This window comes from Aphidius gifuensis, linkage group LG6 (genome assembly GCF_014905175.1).
Source record: "Aphidius gifuensis isolate YNYX2018 linkage group LG6, ASM1490517v1, whole genome shotgun sequence".
In the NCBI taxonomy this organism is placed as follows: domain Eukaryota; kingdom Metazoa; phylum Arthropoda; class Insecta; order Hymenoptera; family Braconidae; genus Aphidius; species Aphidius gifuensis.
The window spans coordinates 14,010,507-14,029,001 of record NC_057793.1 but is presented as its reverse complement, the minus strand read 5'-3'; the positions used below and the strand labels follow the sequence as shown (position 1 = coordinate 14,029,001).

Sequence of the window (18,495 nt, the reverse complement as noted above, 5' to 3'; positions counted from 1 at the left end):
GATTCATGGAGCACATTTTATTGAGCGCTGCTCAATGATATTCAAGGAGCACCGATATCGGTCCAGTTGCTCTGTTAATTCAAAGGTACTGTTCAACTGTATTCGTTGAGCAGCCTGAGTCGTCACTCGAATTAAGAAAGAGACATGCATACACATAACATAACCTCTCTATATCAGTAACTATTGAACAATTAATATATATATGAACGCATATATGTTAAATATTCGATAAATTTAATAACTAAAGATATATAGAAAATTTATAATAATTTATAAATGAATATTTATGATGTACATATCATTACATGACAGATATAAAAGTACACCCTGGTAGAAATATTTCTCCGCCGTTACTCCGGCTTTTTCCGGCTTTCTCCGGCATTACTCCGGTTTTCTCCGGCATTACTCCGTTTTTGGCCCATTTCCGGAGAAACTACTCCGGCATGAGGTTGGTGGCAGAGAAATTACTCCGGCATGAAATTGATGGCGGAGAAATTATTCCGCCATGAGGTTGATGGCGGAGAAATTACTCCGGCATGAGATTGGTGGTGGGAAAATTACTCCGGCATGGGATTGATGGCAGAGAAAATATTACAATTGTTATTAATAAATACTATTTTTGAGCAGACAAACTAGAATTATTTTTCATCGGTTGAACATTTTTATAATATGACAATCTATTCTTTTGTGTTCTTTTGGTTCATGGAGAACCACATCCAACCCCGCACATACACATGCTTTATAAAAAAAAAAAATTGTCAAGTTCGCTCACACATTTATAATTGTTTATAATCTAATCCTCGCCGAGTCGCCGGACGGCTGCCAGAAATACCACCTCTACTGCTCACCATCGCTACTCATATACATGTGTGCCCTGTGCGCCATTGTAGCATAGCAGTGGAAGCAACGTAGATTGTTTTTATTCATTATCTTGTTAAAAGAAAAAAGTTGTAGTGTTGTGCCCTAGTATATAAGGCAATGGAAAATCATATCAATAAACAAATGAAATAATAAAAAAAGCCATATTGTGCCCAGGGCTAATATTAAAACACTCAGAATAAATGAATTCTGCTTGGATAAATTTGTGGTTCAGCAAAATGGCAGCAGCCGACTCACCAACGGACGACAGTCTTTATCCAATTGCAGTTCTGATCGATGACTTATAAAATGCAAATTTACAAGTAAGTACAATAATTATTATTTTTCAAATATTACCAAAGTTTTTTATGTTTGAAAAAAAAAAAAATAACTCGATCTTAGTCAGCAAGTGTTTGTAACAATGAGGTTATAACTGGAGCGGTTTTTTTTTATATTAATTTCATCATATCAGTTGACTTAAAATTTGTTCAAAATGTAAATATGATGAACATTTTATTTTATTACAATTAAGGTATAACTTGCCAAAATGAAAAATAGTCTGAGGCTCATGAGATTAATAATTTAGATAAATGAAATAATAATGCATCTTTTTGTCAATTCAGTTTTTATGTTATAATACTTTTTTTTTTTTAATAATTATTCAAAGTTAACATAATTTAGAGAGGTTAGTTAGAAAATATCTACGAACTTAACAAAACAATACTTGTTTTGGTCTCACCTATCCCAAAAACTAATAGATAATAAAAGAAAAAATGAGGAATTTTTTGATATCAGGATGAAATGAGCTTCTAAGACTAAATCTCACGTAATTAATAAAAATATAAGCTAAAAACACGATTTTTAGCAATTTTATGAGAACAAGTATTGAGGCTCTGGCAACAGCGCATTGAAGCGGGAAAATTTAAACAACAAATTTAGCAAAATTTAGCATCCATGTTTAGCTTTTACACAGCATACACACACATGCATTCATGAAATAGATATTAAGATGGCGTCAAGATCAGTGTTGCAAACTGACAAAAAAAGCACTATTGCCGGGGTTATTACGAGAAAATAAAAACTAATTAAAATTGTTTAAATTACAAGAATATGATTTATTATGCAATAAAATAGACGAAATGATAAGATTCTCTAGTAAAAAGTATTATTAATAAGCCACAAACACCCGAAAAAGATCCATTTTTTTAGTTATTTGGGGTTGGCAGCGCAAAAACTATCCATGTAAAAGCATAGGCAGTATATTTAGGACACGCCCCCAAAAATTTTCGCAAGTTATACCTTAATGAATATATTTTTATTTTATAGCTGCGATTAAGGGAGAACGGCCCCCATTGAAGGAAATTATAAACTTCTTTTTTTATTGTGTTTTTAGATAGTTAAAATTATGATGAATCTATTAAAACAAATTTCTACGTTTCTTACAGACTTAGTTTAAGAGTTATAATGTTTATAAAAAAAAAAATTTAACATGGGCTCTTATGGAGTAATGAAAAAATGACCCTCCAAAACAGTAGTTATTGCAAAAAAAAGTATAGACCGGAATTATTTTGTATAGTGTTTTTTTGTGAATATAAGTAAATGAAATTATTTAGAACAGATTGACAGTTTTAGTTTTGTCAGTTACTATCTTATTGTTTATAAAAAATAGCAATGAAAAAAAAAAAAACGCTAATTTTATCATTTTTTTTTTCTTGTCAACAAAAATATGGCAACTACGCATTGGATTCGTGTTATAAATTTGATGGTATATTATCGACTGCGTCTCTAAAACGCGTGTCTACTTAGATCAAGCGTTGCCAAATCTCTCTTGTTGTGTAGGTGTGAATTTTTTTTTAATTGTGTGGGTAAAAAAAATCAAAAGTTTTCACGTCAGCGACTGGTTTTGGTACAGGCAAAAAATAGAGCTCAGGGACAAAACTTTTGGTTGATATGATACGTACCGTTCTCCCTTAAATTCAATCAAAAAACTTTCAACGATTGCCTTGGCACTTTGTGCTGAACATACTCGTTGTGAGTTGATACATTTTGTTCCATTGGTACAACGTTTGGCATCTGGTGATTGGTTTACGTCAAGAACATCGACATGTGGTTTAATAAGTGTATCTTATCCACGTGTAAGTATAGCAACATTAGCTGAATTAAGAAATCATTTTTGTAATTTATGTCAAGATGATACACTAATGGGGCGACGTTCAGCATCATCAAAATTGGGAGAATTTGCGAAAGTTGTTGAAATTGAGTATTTAAAATCTGATTCAATTCTAATGTTTGTTATACTTGCACGAGATGAACAAGATTCTGTTCGTTTATTAGCTGTTGATGCATGTGTAAGTATATTGCAACATTATTACAACGAGAAGATGTTGAACAACGTGTTATGCCAAAATTACGTCAATGTGCTGCTGATTTATCATGGCGTGTACATTATATGATTGATGATAAATTTATAGATCTTGGAAAAGCAGTTAATTATAAACGTACCACATTCCGAAAATATGTTTTAGTTTTTCTGAGTCATTAAATGTGATGGTTAGTTTAAATAAATATATTTGATAAAATTGATGAACATATAACATTTCTACATTGTTTTTTAGTAATCTCATGCCGAATTAATTACTCCGGCATTAATGTTATGCCAGAGTAATTATTCTGGCATAAGATGAATGCTTAAGAAAATGCTTCGGCATAAAACTAGTGGCGGACTAATTTTTCCGACATTACTTTCATGCCGGAGTATTTACTCCGCCATCAATCTCATGGCGGAGTAATTTTTCCGCCGTCAATCTCATGCCGGAATAATTTTGTCGGCATGAAGTTAATGTCGGAAAAATGAATCCACCACTAGTTTTATGCCGGAGTTTTTTCTCCTTCACTGATCTAATGCCGAAATAATTTCTCCTTTACTGATCCCATGCCAGAATAATTTCTCCGGCACGAATCCTATGCCGGGATAATTCCTCCGCCATCAATCCCATGCCGAAATAATTCCTGCGCCATCAATCCCATGCCGGAATAATTTTGCTGGCATTAATCCCATGCCGGAACAATTTCTACGGCATGAATCTCATGCCGGAATAATTTCTCCGCCATCAATCCCATGCCGGAATAATTTTTCCGCCATCAACTTCATGCCGGAATAATTTTTCCGCCATCAACCTCATGCCGGAATAATTTCTCTGCCATAAATTTCATGCCGGAGTAATTTTTCCGCCATCAACTTCATGCCGGAATACTTTCTCCGCCATCAACCTCATGCCGGAATAATTTCTCCGTCATCAATTTCATGCCGGAGTAATTTTTCCGGAAATGGACCAAAAACGGAGAAATGCCGGAGTAATGCCGGAGTAATGCCGGAGTAATATTTCCACCAGGGCAAATAGGGAGAGAGAAAAAATATAATGTAGTTGTGTTTGCGCATGCTTCCGAAACGCCGAAATCTGCCCAACAAATATATAGGTACAGGACCAAGAAATCAAAGGAGTAACTTTAGTGGAGCAGTGCTCCTAGGGATGTGCGATATCACCAATATCGATATTATCGGATATCGCGATATCAAAATCCGATATCGTTATCGAACCGATATTTTGGCGAAGTAATATCGGATATTCGATAATATCGGAGTAAATTGATTTTACCAACTGTTAACAAAAAAATGGTCCGTCCATTTTTAAATTCAAAATTCATTAACTAATATAATTATAGGAACTATTGAATTTAAATCGTAAGTTAATTAATAAATTGATACGTATACTTGGTTTTTGATGAAATAACTCGGATATTGCTACTACTTATTATTGATTTATTCATTCATTCATTTAATCATTGCAAATAAATTGGCGTATTAATAACAAATTATGGAAAAATTATAATAAAATTTTTAACAATGTAATTTTTTTTAATAATTATAGTACCAGAAAAAAATAATCAGACTTCCTATGTATTAATAATATTTCATTATACAATACTCAGAAAATATAATAATGAAAATGTGTAATTATTAATCAACATTTTATTGAAACATGACTATGCAATAATAAATACACAATTCCTTAATTTTTTTACTACTGATTATAGCTTCTAATGATTTTGTTATTAATAATTATTAATTATCGATTGTCAACTGTCAATCTAAAACTCATTAGTCCACACTCATAAATTCACAGCTAATTAAATTAATACGTTTGAATATTCTTTGATCTTGATTGGCTGTGGCCATTCAAGCCGCCATTAAAATTTGTTGGTAAGTAGTTTTTTAGTCGGTATATCAACCGATATTTTCGTGACGATATTCCGAAAGTGATATCGAATATCCGATATTTGACGCCTACTCATATCGAATAAATATATCGTCGATATTGGGTAAAAATATCGGGTCCTCCGATATATCGTCAGATATCGCACATCCCTAAGTGCTCCATTAATCCAATGAAACAGTGCCTAGAATCCAAAGGCGCAGTTTTTGCAGTGTATGGCATAGAACTTGGTCGAAAAACTATGCTAGTGGCCACAAGCCTTTTGTTAAACTGTCTTGGTTTTTTTATTTTTCTGATTTTTTATAAACATGCTCCGCATATATTTATTAGTATTTACAACAATATAAAAAATAGATGTCAAAACAGTATGTTAGAGAGAGAGGCTTTTATAATAGAGATTGCTTGTTAGAAAGAAAAGCAAAACAGCTCGATGGTGCGTTGTTGATTGGTTGAAAAAATAAGGCTGCGCAGAACGTGACGAAAAAGCATGGACTACTGCCATACCTGGGGTGCTATTCTTGGTCCCGTATTGCGGGAGTTATTGTGGGTCCCGCAATAACGATTCGCCAACAAGAAATGTTAGTCGCAATAGAAAAACATAAAGGCACTTGATGTTGCTTTCCTGTGAATTCTACCTTATTTTTGCATTTGCATACGGCTAGGCAGCTTCACGTGAAAGCAACAACAAGCTTCTTGATATTTTCCTATCGAGACCAACATTTCTTGTCGGCGAATCGTTATTGCGGGACCCGCAATAACTTCCGCAATACAGGACCAAGAATAGCACTCCTGTAGTACTTGTACCATGGTAAAATCTATATGGCAAAAATTTTATGAGCGTCATCAGTGGCAAAAATAAAGCCCTAAACTGTATAAAATTTGCCCTGTGAATACGAGTGCTGGGGTGCATTCCTTTAATCAAAAATTTTTTTTGTTTTGCAATTTCGCCCTGTACTACCGGCCAAAATTTTATAGGAAAAAGCTGTTTCTTGTAGTGGCAGTACTGGCACATGACATTATTTTTTTTGGCTTCCAATTATTAGATGAATAACTGTTCAATGTTTATATCAAACTGAAATAAATAGAAAATTGACTTGTTGTGATTGTTTGTTATTGTCACATAGGTCGTACTGCACATTATCGTAAACTGTAAAGCCTGGAATATTGCATAGAGAAATTTATCACTTTTGTCGTTGTTTCTGTTTCTAGTTTTTAGTCGGTATTACAGGGTGGAATTGCAAAACGAAAAAAAATTTTTTATTAAAGGAATGCACCCCTGCAGTCCAATTCACAGGGCAAATTTTTTACAATTTAGGGCTTTCTTTTGCCGCTGATGGCGCTTGTAAAAATTTTTTTTATATACATTTTACATACAAAAGCTTCACAAGCGCCGTGAGTGGTGAAAAAAAGTCTTAAATTGTAATGCCCGGCAGTCCAATTTACATCATTATAGACATACATATGTCATAACTCATAATCATATACATCAATGTGAACCGTGAACTCCAACGTAACACAAAAAAAATGAGCTCTCTAGTCATGAATTACATTCAGCATGGAGGTTCCCTGGTGAAAATAATTTTGACAAAATTTGACAAAATTTGTCAAAAATTATTTGCCAATTTTTTTTTTTTTTTAAGTTTTTTGTAAGTATTTTTTTTACTTACTTTAAAATAAAAATTGGGGCATGAAAATATTCTCTAAATTAGAAGTCAATTAATTAAAAGCTAAGAAAAAAACTACGACCCTTAACATGGCGTTTTAGGGGGTGAAAAGGGGTGAAAAAGCGGATTCTAGACAATTTAATTTTCTTTTCTATCTAAAACTCAAAATTAATCCATGAAAATATTATGTAAAATGATAGTCGGCTAATTAAAAGCTAAAAAAAAAATATCAACCCCCAACATAGCGTTTGAGGGGGTGGTAGGGGGGATTAAAACTTTAAGTATTTTTTTTACTTACTTTAAAATGAAAATTGGGGGCATGAAAATATTTTCTAAATAAGAAGTCAATTAATTAAAAGCTAAGAAAAAAACTACGACCCTTAACATAGCGTTTTAGGGGGTGAAAAGGGGTGAAAAAGCGGATTCTAGACAATTTAATTTTTTTTTCTATCTTAAACTCAAAATTAATCCATGAAAATATTATGTAAAATAATAGTCGGCTAATTAAAAGCTAAAAAAAAAATATCAACCCCCAACATAGCGTTTGAGGGGGTGGTAGGGGGGATTAAAACTTTAAGTATTTTTTTTACTTACTTTAAAATGACAATTGGGGCATGAAAATATTTTCTAAATTAGAAGTTAATTAATTAAAAGCTAAGAAAAAAACTACGACCCTTAACATAGCGTTTTAGGGGGTGAAAAGGGCTGAAAACGCGGATTCTAGACAATTTAATTTTTTTTTCTATCTTAAAATCAAAATTCGGGCATAAAAATATTATGTAAATTAATAGTCGACTGTTTAAAAGCAATAAAAAAAATATCAACCCCCAACATAGCGTATTAGAGGGGGCCAGGGGGGACGGAAACTTTAATTATTTTTTTACTAACTTTAAAATAGAAATTGGGGCAAAAAAGTATTATTAAAATCAATATGGAAGTAATAAACAGCTAAAAAAAAAATTTCGACCCCTAACATAGCGTTTTAGAGGATAAAAAGGAGTAAAAACGCAGATTTCAGACAATTTATTTTTTTTCATTTTTAAATGAAAATTAAGGCAGAAAATTATTATCTAAATGAATAGGGGACTAATGAAAAGCTAGAAAAAAAATTTCAACCTATAACATAGCGTTTTAGGGGGTGAAAAGGGGTGAAAACGCGGACTTTCGACAATTTATTTTTTTTTTCTATTTTAAAATCAAAATTGGACCAAGCCGTATTTATCCAAGTTAATATAGAGACAATAAAGAGCTTTTTTTTAGTCCCATATCAATTAAGATAATAGATTTTTGCCCCAATTTTCATTTTAAAGTATGTAAAAAAAGGCTCCATCCCCTCTACTACCCCCTAAAACGTTATGTTAGTGGTTGATATTTTTTTTTTATCTTTTAATTAGTTGACTTTTAATTTAGAAAATATTTTCATGACCCAATTTTCATTTCAAAGTAAGTAAAAAAAATAATTAAAGTTTTAATCCCCCTTACCACCCCCTAAAACGCTATGTTGGGGGTTGATTTTTTTTTTCTAGCTTTCTATTGTTCTAATATTGATTTAGATGATAACCGTTTGGTCCATATTTCTTTTTAAAGTAAGTAAAAAAAATAATTAAAGTTTTAATCGCCCTTACCACCCCCTAAAACGCTATGTTGGGGGTTGATATTTCTTTTTTAGCTTTTAATCAGTCGACTTTGAATTTAGATAATATTTTCATGTCCCAATTTTGATTTTAGGATAGAAAAAAAAATTAAATTGTCTAGAATCCGCGTTTTCATCCCTCTTCACTCCCTAAAACGCTATGTTAAGGGTCGTAGTTTTTTTTTTTAGCTTTTTGTTAGTTGACTTTTAATTTAGAAAATATTTTCATGCCCCAATTTTGATTTTAGGATAGAAAAAAAAATTAAATTGTCTAGAATCCGCTTTTTCACCCCTTTTCACCCCCTAAAACGCTATGTTAAGGGTCGTAATTTTATTTTTAGCTTTTTATGAGTGGACTTTGAATTTAGATAATATTTTCATGCCCCAATTTTTATTTTGAAGTTAGTAAAAAAAATTATTAAAGTTTCCGTCCCCCCTGGCCCCCCTAAAACGCTATATTGGGGGTTGATTTTCTTTTTCTAGTTTTCTATTGCTCTAATATTAATTTAGATAATAACCGTTTGGTCCAATTTTTTTTTTAAAGTAAGTAAAAAAAATAATTAAAGTTTTAATCGCCCTTACCACCCCCTAAAACGCTATGTTGGGGGTTGATATTTCTTTTTTAGCTTTTAATCAGTCGACTTTGAATTTAGATAATATTTTCATGTCCCAATTTTGATTTTAGGATAGAAAAAAAAATTAAATTGTCTAGAATCCGCGTTTTCATCCCTCTTCACTCCCTAAAACGCTATGTTAAGGGTCGTAGTTTTTTTTTTTAGCTTTTTGTTAGTTGACTTTTAATTTAGAAAATATTTTCATGCCCCAATTTTGATTTTAGGATAGAAAAAAAAATTAAATTGTCTAGAATCCGCTTTTTCACCCCTTTTCACCACCTAAAACGCTATGTTAAGGGTCGTATTTTTATTTTTAGCTTTTTATGAGTGGACTTTGAATTTAGATAATATTTTCATGCCCCAATTTTTATTTTGAAGTTAGTAAAAAAAATTATTGAAGTTTCCGTCCCCCCTGGCCCCCCTAAAACGCTATATTGGGGGTTGATTTTCTTTTTCTAGCTTTCTATTGCTCTAATATTAATTTAGATAATAACCGTTTGGTCCAATTTTTTTTTTAAAGTAAGTAAAAAAAATAATTAAAGTTTTAGTTCCCCCTACCACCCCCTAAAACGCTATGTTGAGGGTTAAAATTTTTTTCCTAGCTTTTTATTAGTCCCATATCAATCAAGATAATAATTTTTTGCCCCAATTTCCATTTTAAAGTATGTAAAAAAAATAATTAATGGTTCCAACCCCTCTACTACCCCCTAAAACGTTATGTTAGTGGTTGATATTTTTTTTTATCTTTTAATTAGTTGACTTTTAATTTAGAAAATATTTTCATGCCCCAATTTTCATTTTAAAGTAAGTAAAATAATACTTAAAGTTTTAATCCCCCTTGCCACCCCCTAAAACGCTATGTTGGGGATTGATATTTCTTTTTTAGCTTTTAATCAGTCGACTTTGAATTTAGATAATATTTTCATGTCCCAATTTTGATTTTAAGATAGAAAAAAAATTAAATTGTCTAGAATCCGCGTTTTTTGCTTTTTTCACCCCCTAAAACGCTATGTTAAGGGTCGTAATTTTTTTTTTTAGCTTTTTATTAGTGGACTTTGAATTTAGATAATATTTTCATGTCCCAATTTTTATTTTAAAGTTAGTAAAAAAAATAATTAAAGTTTCCGTCCCCCCTGGCCCCGCTATTTTGGGGGTTAATTTTTTCTTTCTAGCTTTGTATTGTTCTAATATTGATTTAGATGATAACCGTTTGGTCCAATTTTCGTTTTAAAGTAGTTAAAAAAATTATTTTCAAAAAATTTCTCGTGTTTACCCCCCTTTTGCCCCCTAAAACGCTATGTTAAGGGTTGATTTTTTTTATCTAGCTTTGTATTGTTTCAATACCAATTTGAAAATAATGGTTCAGTCCAATTTTCGTTCAAAAGTAGTTTAAAAATTAATTTACCGGTATACGCGTTTTCACCTTTTTTTTACCCCCTTAAACGCTATGCTGAGGGTAAATAATGTATTTCCAGGTTTTATCTACTTCGTTTATGATTTAGATAATAGATTAAGTAGTGAAACATGAGAACGAAGCAATTTTCGGTATTGTAAGCACGGGGCCCCTATACGTCCCTGACTATCCAGCGTTTGGCGGCCAGAGTGGCGGCCAGCTTTAGCGTCATCTTATTTTTACTACTCAGAATATAGTTTACAGTGCCTAAACTCATTAGGGTACTTTAAGGGAAATCGATTTTGCATAAGGTGCTTTCTTTTGTGTATTTATTTTTTTTCACTTTTATGCGCATGATCATGCACATGCGCCTGTCATGCAAACTTGTTGAGAGAACAGTGGCGTCGAACAAATAATTTTTCAAAAATAAGAATTAAAACATGGCTGATCCAGCCCCTAATGTCCTACGCTGTTGCAAACTGGCTTTTGGCTGACTGCGCATTCAATCGCGCATGCGCGAAAATAAACAGGAAAAAAAATAAATACACAAAAGAAAGCACCTATTGTTACGTGAAACCCTAACAAAGTCTAGAAAGAAAACAAAAAAAGTTTCAGTTCGTGGCACCGGTTCTTCTACGCCCCTGATACAGACGCTAGCTCGGACACCAGCTTCAGCGTCATATTGTATTTTCGGTATTTTTTATTTATTCAATAAATAAAATACATGTATTAAAAAAAAATAATAATGTCTAAAGAAAAGCAGTAGCTAAGGAACAAATTTAGCTAAGGAATTACGGTGGCCAGAAAACTTATGTTTCAAGAATCATTAATTCCTTAGCTGCATCTTCTCCTTAGCTACTGCTCTTTTTCGGGGATTTTTATTCACTTAAATTGAAACTACATGTATTTTATTAATTGAATAAATAAAATATACCAAGGACAAGCAGTAGCTAAGGAAAAGTTGCAGCTGAGAAATTAATGTTGCTTAAAACATAATTTTTTTGGCAACTGTCATTCTTTAGCTACATCTTTTCTTTCGCTACACCTATAACCTACACCTACACCTACAACTGTAATTCCTTAGCTACACCTTTTCTTAGCTACTGCTTTCCCTTGGACTTTTTCTTATTGATTTAATTGATAGAATTTCCTTTTTGATAAATCACAAATTATTTATTATAAATTAAGAATATATCGTTAACAAAGTACCGGTAAAACACCAGTATAAAATCTATTTATATTTTTACTCTATATATATAAGTTTATGTATAATACTACTTTTCTACCACTTATATACCGGAAACATACCGGTATCATACCAGTATGTGGTTATCTGGGAATTCTCATAAGTTTAACACATCATCTATAGAAATCTGTCTATCTGTTCAATATTACCATATGAGTGATGGATATATGATTTTCTCTATATACTAACAGAACATTACATGCCTGCATGCAAGAAACATTCATCAATATATTATTTTCTATTTTGTTCTAATTAATTAATATCATCAGTAGCAAAGAAGGTAACAACTCGACGATATTTTCCGGTTTATAGATAAATTTTACAAAATTATCAAATTCATATAGTTTCTTCTAAATTAACGGTTTAAAAAAAATTTGGCAAAGTTGGAGAAAATTTGTCTAATTTTGACAAATTTTGTCAAATGTATTCACAATTTTTCAGAAAAAAATAAATTATTATAATTGACAAAATTTGACAAATTTTGGCAATATTTATCAAAAAAAAAAAATTATTATAATTTGCAAATTTAGTCAAAATTAGACAAAATTTGACAAATTTTGTCAAATGTTTTCAAAATTTATCAAAAAAAAAAATTTATTAAGATTGACAAAATTTAAAAAAAAAAATTTGACAAATTTTGTCAAATGTTTCCAAAATTTATCAAAAGAAAAAATTTATTGAAATTAACAAAATTTGACAAATATTGACAAAAAAAATTTGACAAAATTTGCCAAAATTAGTTGAATTTTGTCGAAATTCGCCAATGTTTGCCAAAAATTGAAGATTTTGGCAAACTTCAACTAATTTTGGCAAATTTTGACTAATTGTGGTAAATTTTGTCAAAATTATTTTCACCAGGGTTTGACAAGAAGTTTTTCAAGCGCTGCCATCGGAAAAAAAAGCCCTAAAGTGTAAAATTTATTTTGCCCTGCACCCGCAGTCCAATGCACAGGGCATTACAATTTAGGGCTTTTTTCCTCCACTGACGGCGCTTGTAGAGCTTTTGTATGTGAAATCTATATAAAAAAAATTTTACAAGCGCCATCACCGGCAAAAAAAAAGCCCTAAATTGTAAAAAATTTGACCTGTGAATTAGACTGCAGTATTCACAGGGCAAATTTTATACAATTAAAGGCTTTTTCTTGCCACTGACGGCGCTTATAAAATTTTTTTTATATAGATTTTACATATAATAGCTCCACAAGCGCCACCGGTGGATGAAAAAAGCCCTTAATTGTAATGCTCTGTGAATACGGTGCTGTGAATTGGACTGCTGCACCCGTATTCAGAGGATGTTCTCATTAATGCGTTTTTTTCCGATGGTGGCGTTTGTGAAGCTTTTCTATGTGAAATCTATATAAAAAAAATTTTTTCAAGCGCCATCAGCGGCAAAAAATAGCCCTAAATTGTAAAAAATTTGCCCTGAGAATTAGAGCTGTTAATTAGCCGGTTTTTTATTTTTTTGACCGTTAATAACTGTTATTAACGGTTAGTAACCGGTTTAAAACCAAACGGGGGTGGGGCATCGGCGCGCATGCGCAAAATTTTAACTTTTATGATAGGTCCAAAATCAGAGACTTATTTCAATGTTTAATATAATTAATTAATAATAATATAAACAATAAATTAATATGAATAAATAAATTGTTATGAACAAAAAAATATAATATTTGAGTAACCCATATAAAACTCGAGTTGGAAAAAAAAAATTTTAATGATACGTATTGAAAATAAAAATAATTATGAAAAATAATGATTGGGTATAATAATATTAACAAGACCTGTACATTCCATCTTATATTTATTAATAACAATGAAAGAAAGAAAAATTAAGACTGATAATATTTTAGTATCAATAATCTTGTCAATTGAGCCTATGTTTTGAGTTGTTTTGTTCTTCTTTGTAAGAGTGCTACAACTTGCTCAGATGATTGTCTGACATCAGGTTCATTTTTTGGCACCATCATTTCCATAAAATTTGTTTCAATTTCATCATCACAATTTTGACATTCTTGAGCAGGATGCTTCATCATTCTACCAGCATTCGAAACATATTTTTTTCCACAATATTTACAACTTCCTGCCTTGTATTTGCATTCAGGATTTACAACAAGTAGAGCTGTTAATTAGCCGGCTATTTATTTTTTTGACCGTTAATAACTGTTAATAACGGTTAATAAACGGTTTAAAACCAAACGGGGGCGGGGCATCGACACGCATGCGCAAAATCTAAAGCTTCATGATAAGTCCAAAATCAGAGACTTATTTCAATGTTTAATATAATTAATTATTAATAATAAAAACAATAAATTATTATAAATAAATAAATTGTTATAAACAAACAAAATATAATATTTGAGTTATTTATATTAAATTTGGGTTAAAAAAAAAAATTTTAATGATACATACTGAAAATAAAAATAAATATAAAAAACAATGATGATTGGGAATAATAATATTAGCAAGACCTGTAGATTCCATATATTATATTTATTAGTAACAATGAATGGAAGAAAAATTGAGACTAATAATATTTTTAATATGTAACAATAATATTGTAACAAGTAGAATAATACAAATTTAGAAATATACCATATGTTAACGTTTTTTATATTTTTTCATACCATTGTTTTAAATTTTATATGATTAATTTTTGGTGTACTTTGAACTTTAAAATTTAATCCTTGTAACCCTTTTTTAAGTACAATAATGTTAATTGAAGCTCTGGCATATATTGCTCGTGCACAAGAAGCATTCAATTTATCATGATTTTCTTTGGACATTTTAGTATCAATAAACTTGTCAATTGAGCCTTTGTTTTAAGTTGTTTTGTTCTTTGTAATTAGTGCTACAACTTGCTCAGATGATTGTCTGACATCAAGTTTATTTCTTCACGTAGCAAAAAGTTTTATAAACATTTCTATAAAACGTTTTTATAAAAATTTGTATAAAAATTTTTATACAAATTCTTATATAGATTTGGCGCTTTTTTTATAGAACAAATTCTATAAAATTTGTGGTTGATTTTTATAGAATGAATTTATTAATTTTTTATAGGATTTGGTTTATAGGATTATTTTTATAAAAAAAATGATTCGTATATTCCATAATCATAATAATACGCTGTTCTATAAAAATATTTTTCTATAGAATTTTGAATGATTTTTATAAAATATCCGAAACGGAATGTTTTATAAGATTTTTCCTATAGAATAGTTTTTATAGAAATATTATATATAAACTCTATAGAATAGTCCTGTATAGATTTTATTATATATGTATAACATTGTATATAATTGATTTATTTTATTTATTTATTGCTGTAACGAGTCTTTTTATTTATTATACAATAATATTCATTTTTTAAACAAAGATATAAACCAAGCCAATGAAACATGATGACACTCAATCCATTGACAAACAGTTACAGTCACTTCTGAATCATCAGGGTCTATCTCATTATTAAACTCGACTAGAACACTTTTTTTTTTTCAATCAACAATAAATATATATAATAACGATAAATCAAACTATCTTCATAATATAATGTACAAATTGAATAAGAAAAGTTTGTGGTATGTGAATACTATTTTTAAATAAATTTAAAATTTGGTTCCTACGTGGTTACTATGTATAATAAAATGAATAAATAAAAGTGTGTGTGTGTGTATTAATACTTTTTTTTTTATAATTAATGAAAGTGAATCAGTGTACGATTTTTTTAATTGTTTATTTTATGAATTATAAATTAATTAAAAATACTGATAATTTTGTGGTTTATCTTTGAAATATTTAATAGAAATATACTATTATTTTCTATTTTTTCAAAGATTAAAAAATTGTTCAACAAATATGTCATACGAATTTACATCGGATGAGAAAATAGACGGTTTTCGTACTGGTGACAAATTTGTGTAACTATATAATTTATTATTAATTTTGATGATTTTAATACAATGATATTAATTTTTATTTATGATTTCAGTGATATAACACATTGTTGATGTGATAACTAATATAAAATCTGTCAATATTAAAGGTCAACTAAGTTGGTTATTTGCAGTCATACTAAATAATAATTCAAAAGTAAGAATGCGTGTAATATTTTAGGGTGACAAAGCACAAGAATTCGTCTGAAAAAATAAAAATGAATGAGGTTATTTCTTTGTTTTTCTTTTTAAATTTAATAATAATTTATAATAATTTTTATAATTATATTAATTGTTACGTACCAGGCTAATTAATTTGTATTATTTATGAAATAACAAAAAAAAGAAAGAATGTTAAACAACAAAAATAATAATATAATAATTTAGCAATAATACAAATTAATGAGCCTGATATTTAACGTAACTTTTATAATCCTCTTGTTTTGTTATTCCGTACAGGGTAACAGGTTAGGAGGGAATGTGTAATTTTTGTAGATTCTACCTTGTTGTTGTGGTTTATCCAAAATTAAAGTATAGAGAGCGTGTCAATCCGGATGGTCGCCTGATGATGTTGATAATTTAGAATAATCCAATAGGTAACACAACTCGTAGCACAGAAAAATAACACCCCGGAAAATTTCACAGTCAATGTTAGGATTTAGGAAGGGTAAAATTTGTAAGAATAATTATTTGTCACAGTTATTTAATTAAGTTTTAATGCACTGATAATATTATTTATTTGTTATTAATTTCTTTAAGGTTGATTCCAAGTCCCATCGCCGTACCAATATTTATGCCACAAAGGGCCCGTATATTAATAACGCTATTTTTTATTCCCCGTATTCTGAAATTTTTGTGGCGCCACTGATGAAAAAACCAAGTTCTTTAGTAGTATGTGTGTGCGCGGCAACACACTAGCAAACAAAGTTTACGTCGTACGCCAAAACCATGCTTGTGTTCATGTCTGTGTGCCGCGCATCTAGCAAAATTTCGAAGTTTAAAAGTTAAATATTTATTAAAAGAAAAAGAAGAAAAAATTGAAATAATTATCAAAATTTCGTCTTGTCCAGGGCTACAATCTGATAGTAAATGTACAGTTTTGAATCAACACAAAAAAAAGTTATTCGTAAAAACATGAGGTAACGCGTATACCTTGTGTGTTAAAGTTGTCAACTTTGACAGTAAATATCTCGAAAAAAGCAAACAAGAAAAAATTCAAAAAAATTCACAATATAGATAATTATTTCATTTAGAAAATAAGCCGAAAAAATCGAAAGTCTATCAGAAATTCAGATATTCGGAATCAACCTTAAATGAATTAAATTTATTTTATTTATATTTTTATCAATTAAAATGATCAATAATTTTTATTATAAATTTATGAAATTTTATTAAGTATTTAATTCAAATAAAATTAGAATGATTTTAAATTTAGTTAGATGTTGGCCGAATAAAAGTTATCACGAGAGTGACGCTCCTTAATATTAAAAATAAAATTATTCCCATAAAAATTAATTGTTAGGTAGGGATAAAAAGTGGTGCCATTTCTTGAACCAATCAAATTCAATGACTCCCATGGTAGTCAACATATTCTAATTGTTTAAACATTTAATAAATAATAGATTAGTAACTTCAACGGATGTGGCATCTCGCGTTGCAGAGGTGACTTTGAGAACTGCTTACCAAAATTTATATAAAAAATATAAAAATAAATTGTTTTATAAAAATGCAAAATATGAATTTTTATTCCGTGTGAAAATAAAAATAAATAATTTATAATAAAAAAAGAAAAATTTTATTGCTTGTTCGGCATCTTGTATCTATTGAATTTATTAAATTATTATTTATTAAATGTTTATTAATTATAACTTATACCAAGACGTAACATAATATTTTAGATTTTGGACATTTTTGGAGGTAATTTGTCAACATCTAACCCAAAATTCCGTAATTCAAAAGACAATATTCATATTTTGGAATTTAATTATCAAGATTCAAGTAAGATGATTACACATGGTCTTTTTGTTCAACCAGAAATAACGCATATTGATTATCAAAATGTTGAATTGGAAAATTTGTTGAAAACAAAAATTAAATATATTGGTAATGATATATGAATTTTAATTATAATTATTTTTAGATTAAAAAAATATATTTTATTTATCCCTTCTATTTATTCATTTTTTTTCAGAAGTTAAAGCTTATTTGAAATCAATATTATTAATTGAAGAAGGAGAGAAGTCTCACGGCTTAGGAAAAATTGTTGATTACAAAGAAAACTACGTGTTGGTTAAAATTGTCAATGATCCAAAAGAAGATGAACGTTTAAAAATTGGTGTTGCATTTAAAATGCGTGGAGTCATTTACGATAATCATAGGCATTCATTTTTGTAGATTATTATCTCTTAATTTATTATTGTTTGTAAAAATTTTAATTTTTATATTTTCAGAAATACCAATTTTTCAAGTAAAAGATATGGACGACGTGGATGTGTTGGAAGAAAAAACGTTGCCTATTCCACAAGTCAGAAAAAGTTTCCAACGTTTATCTGCAGTTGTGGAACGTCAAAAAATTGATAATGAAAATGATGATGTTTAAATTAATAATATATTTGTACTTAATTAATTACATATAATGAATTATTTAAAAAAATTCGTGATAATTGATAATTAAAACATTGATTATTGATAATTACAAAAATATGTAAAAATATATATATTATTTACAGATATAAATTATATATATAAGTATATACTCTATGTATTGAAATAAAATAAAAATGGAAATAAAAATTATTATTCTTTGTATTGAATAAAATGACATTTAAATAATAAAGTCTGCTAAAATTAGTGTACCATTATGTTTTCTCTGAGATTCTTCAAA

The 18,495-nt window shown here is 29.5% G+C and overlaps 1 protein-coding gene across 1 annotated transcript; it reads left to right on the top strand.

Annotated features, from left to right (window-relative positions):
• Window positions 1-2,195: 2,195 nt before the first annotated feature.
• Window positions 2,196-18,197, top strand: LOC122859560. Its single transcript, XM_044163224.1, has 4 exons — window positions 2,196-3,206; window positions 17,510-17,714; window positions 17,803-17,989; window positions 18,062-18,197. Exons 1-4 carry the CDS (start codon window positions 3,060-3,062, stop codon window positions 18,186-18,188), a joined length of 666 nt encoding a protein of 221 aa, XP_044019159.1. The 5' UTR covers window positions 2,196-3,059; the 3' UTR covers window positions 18,189-18,197.
• The last annotated feature ends 298 nt before the right edge of the window (window positions 18,198-18,495 follow it).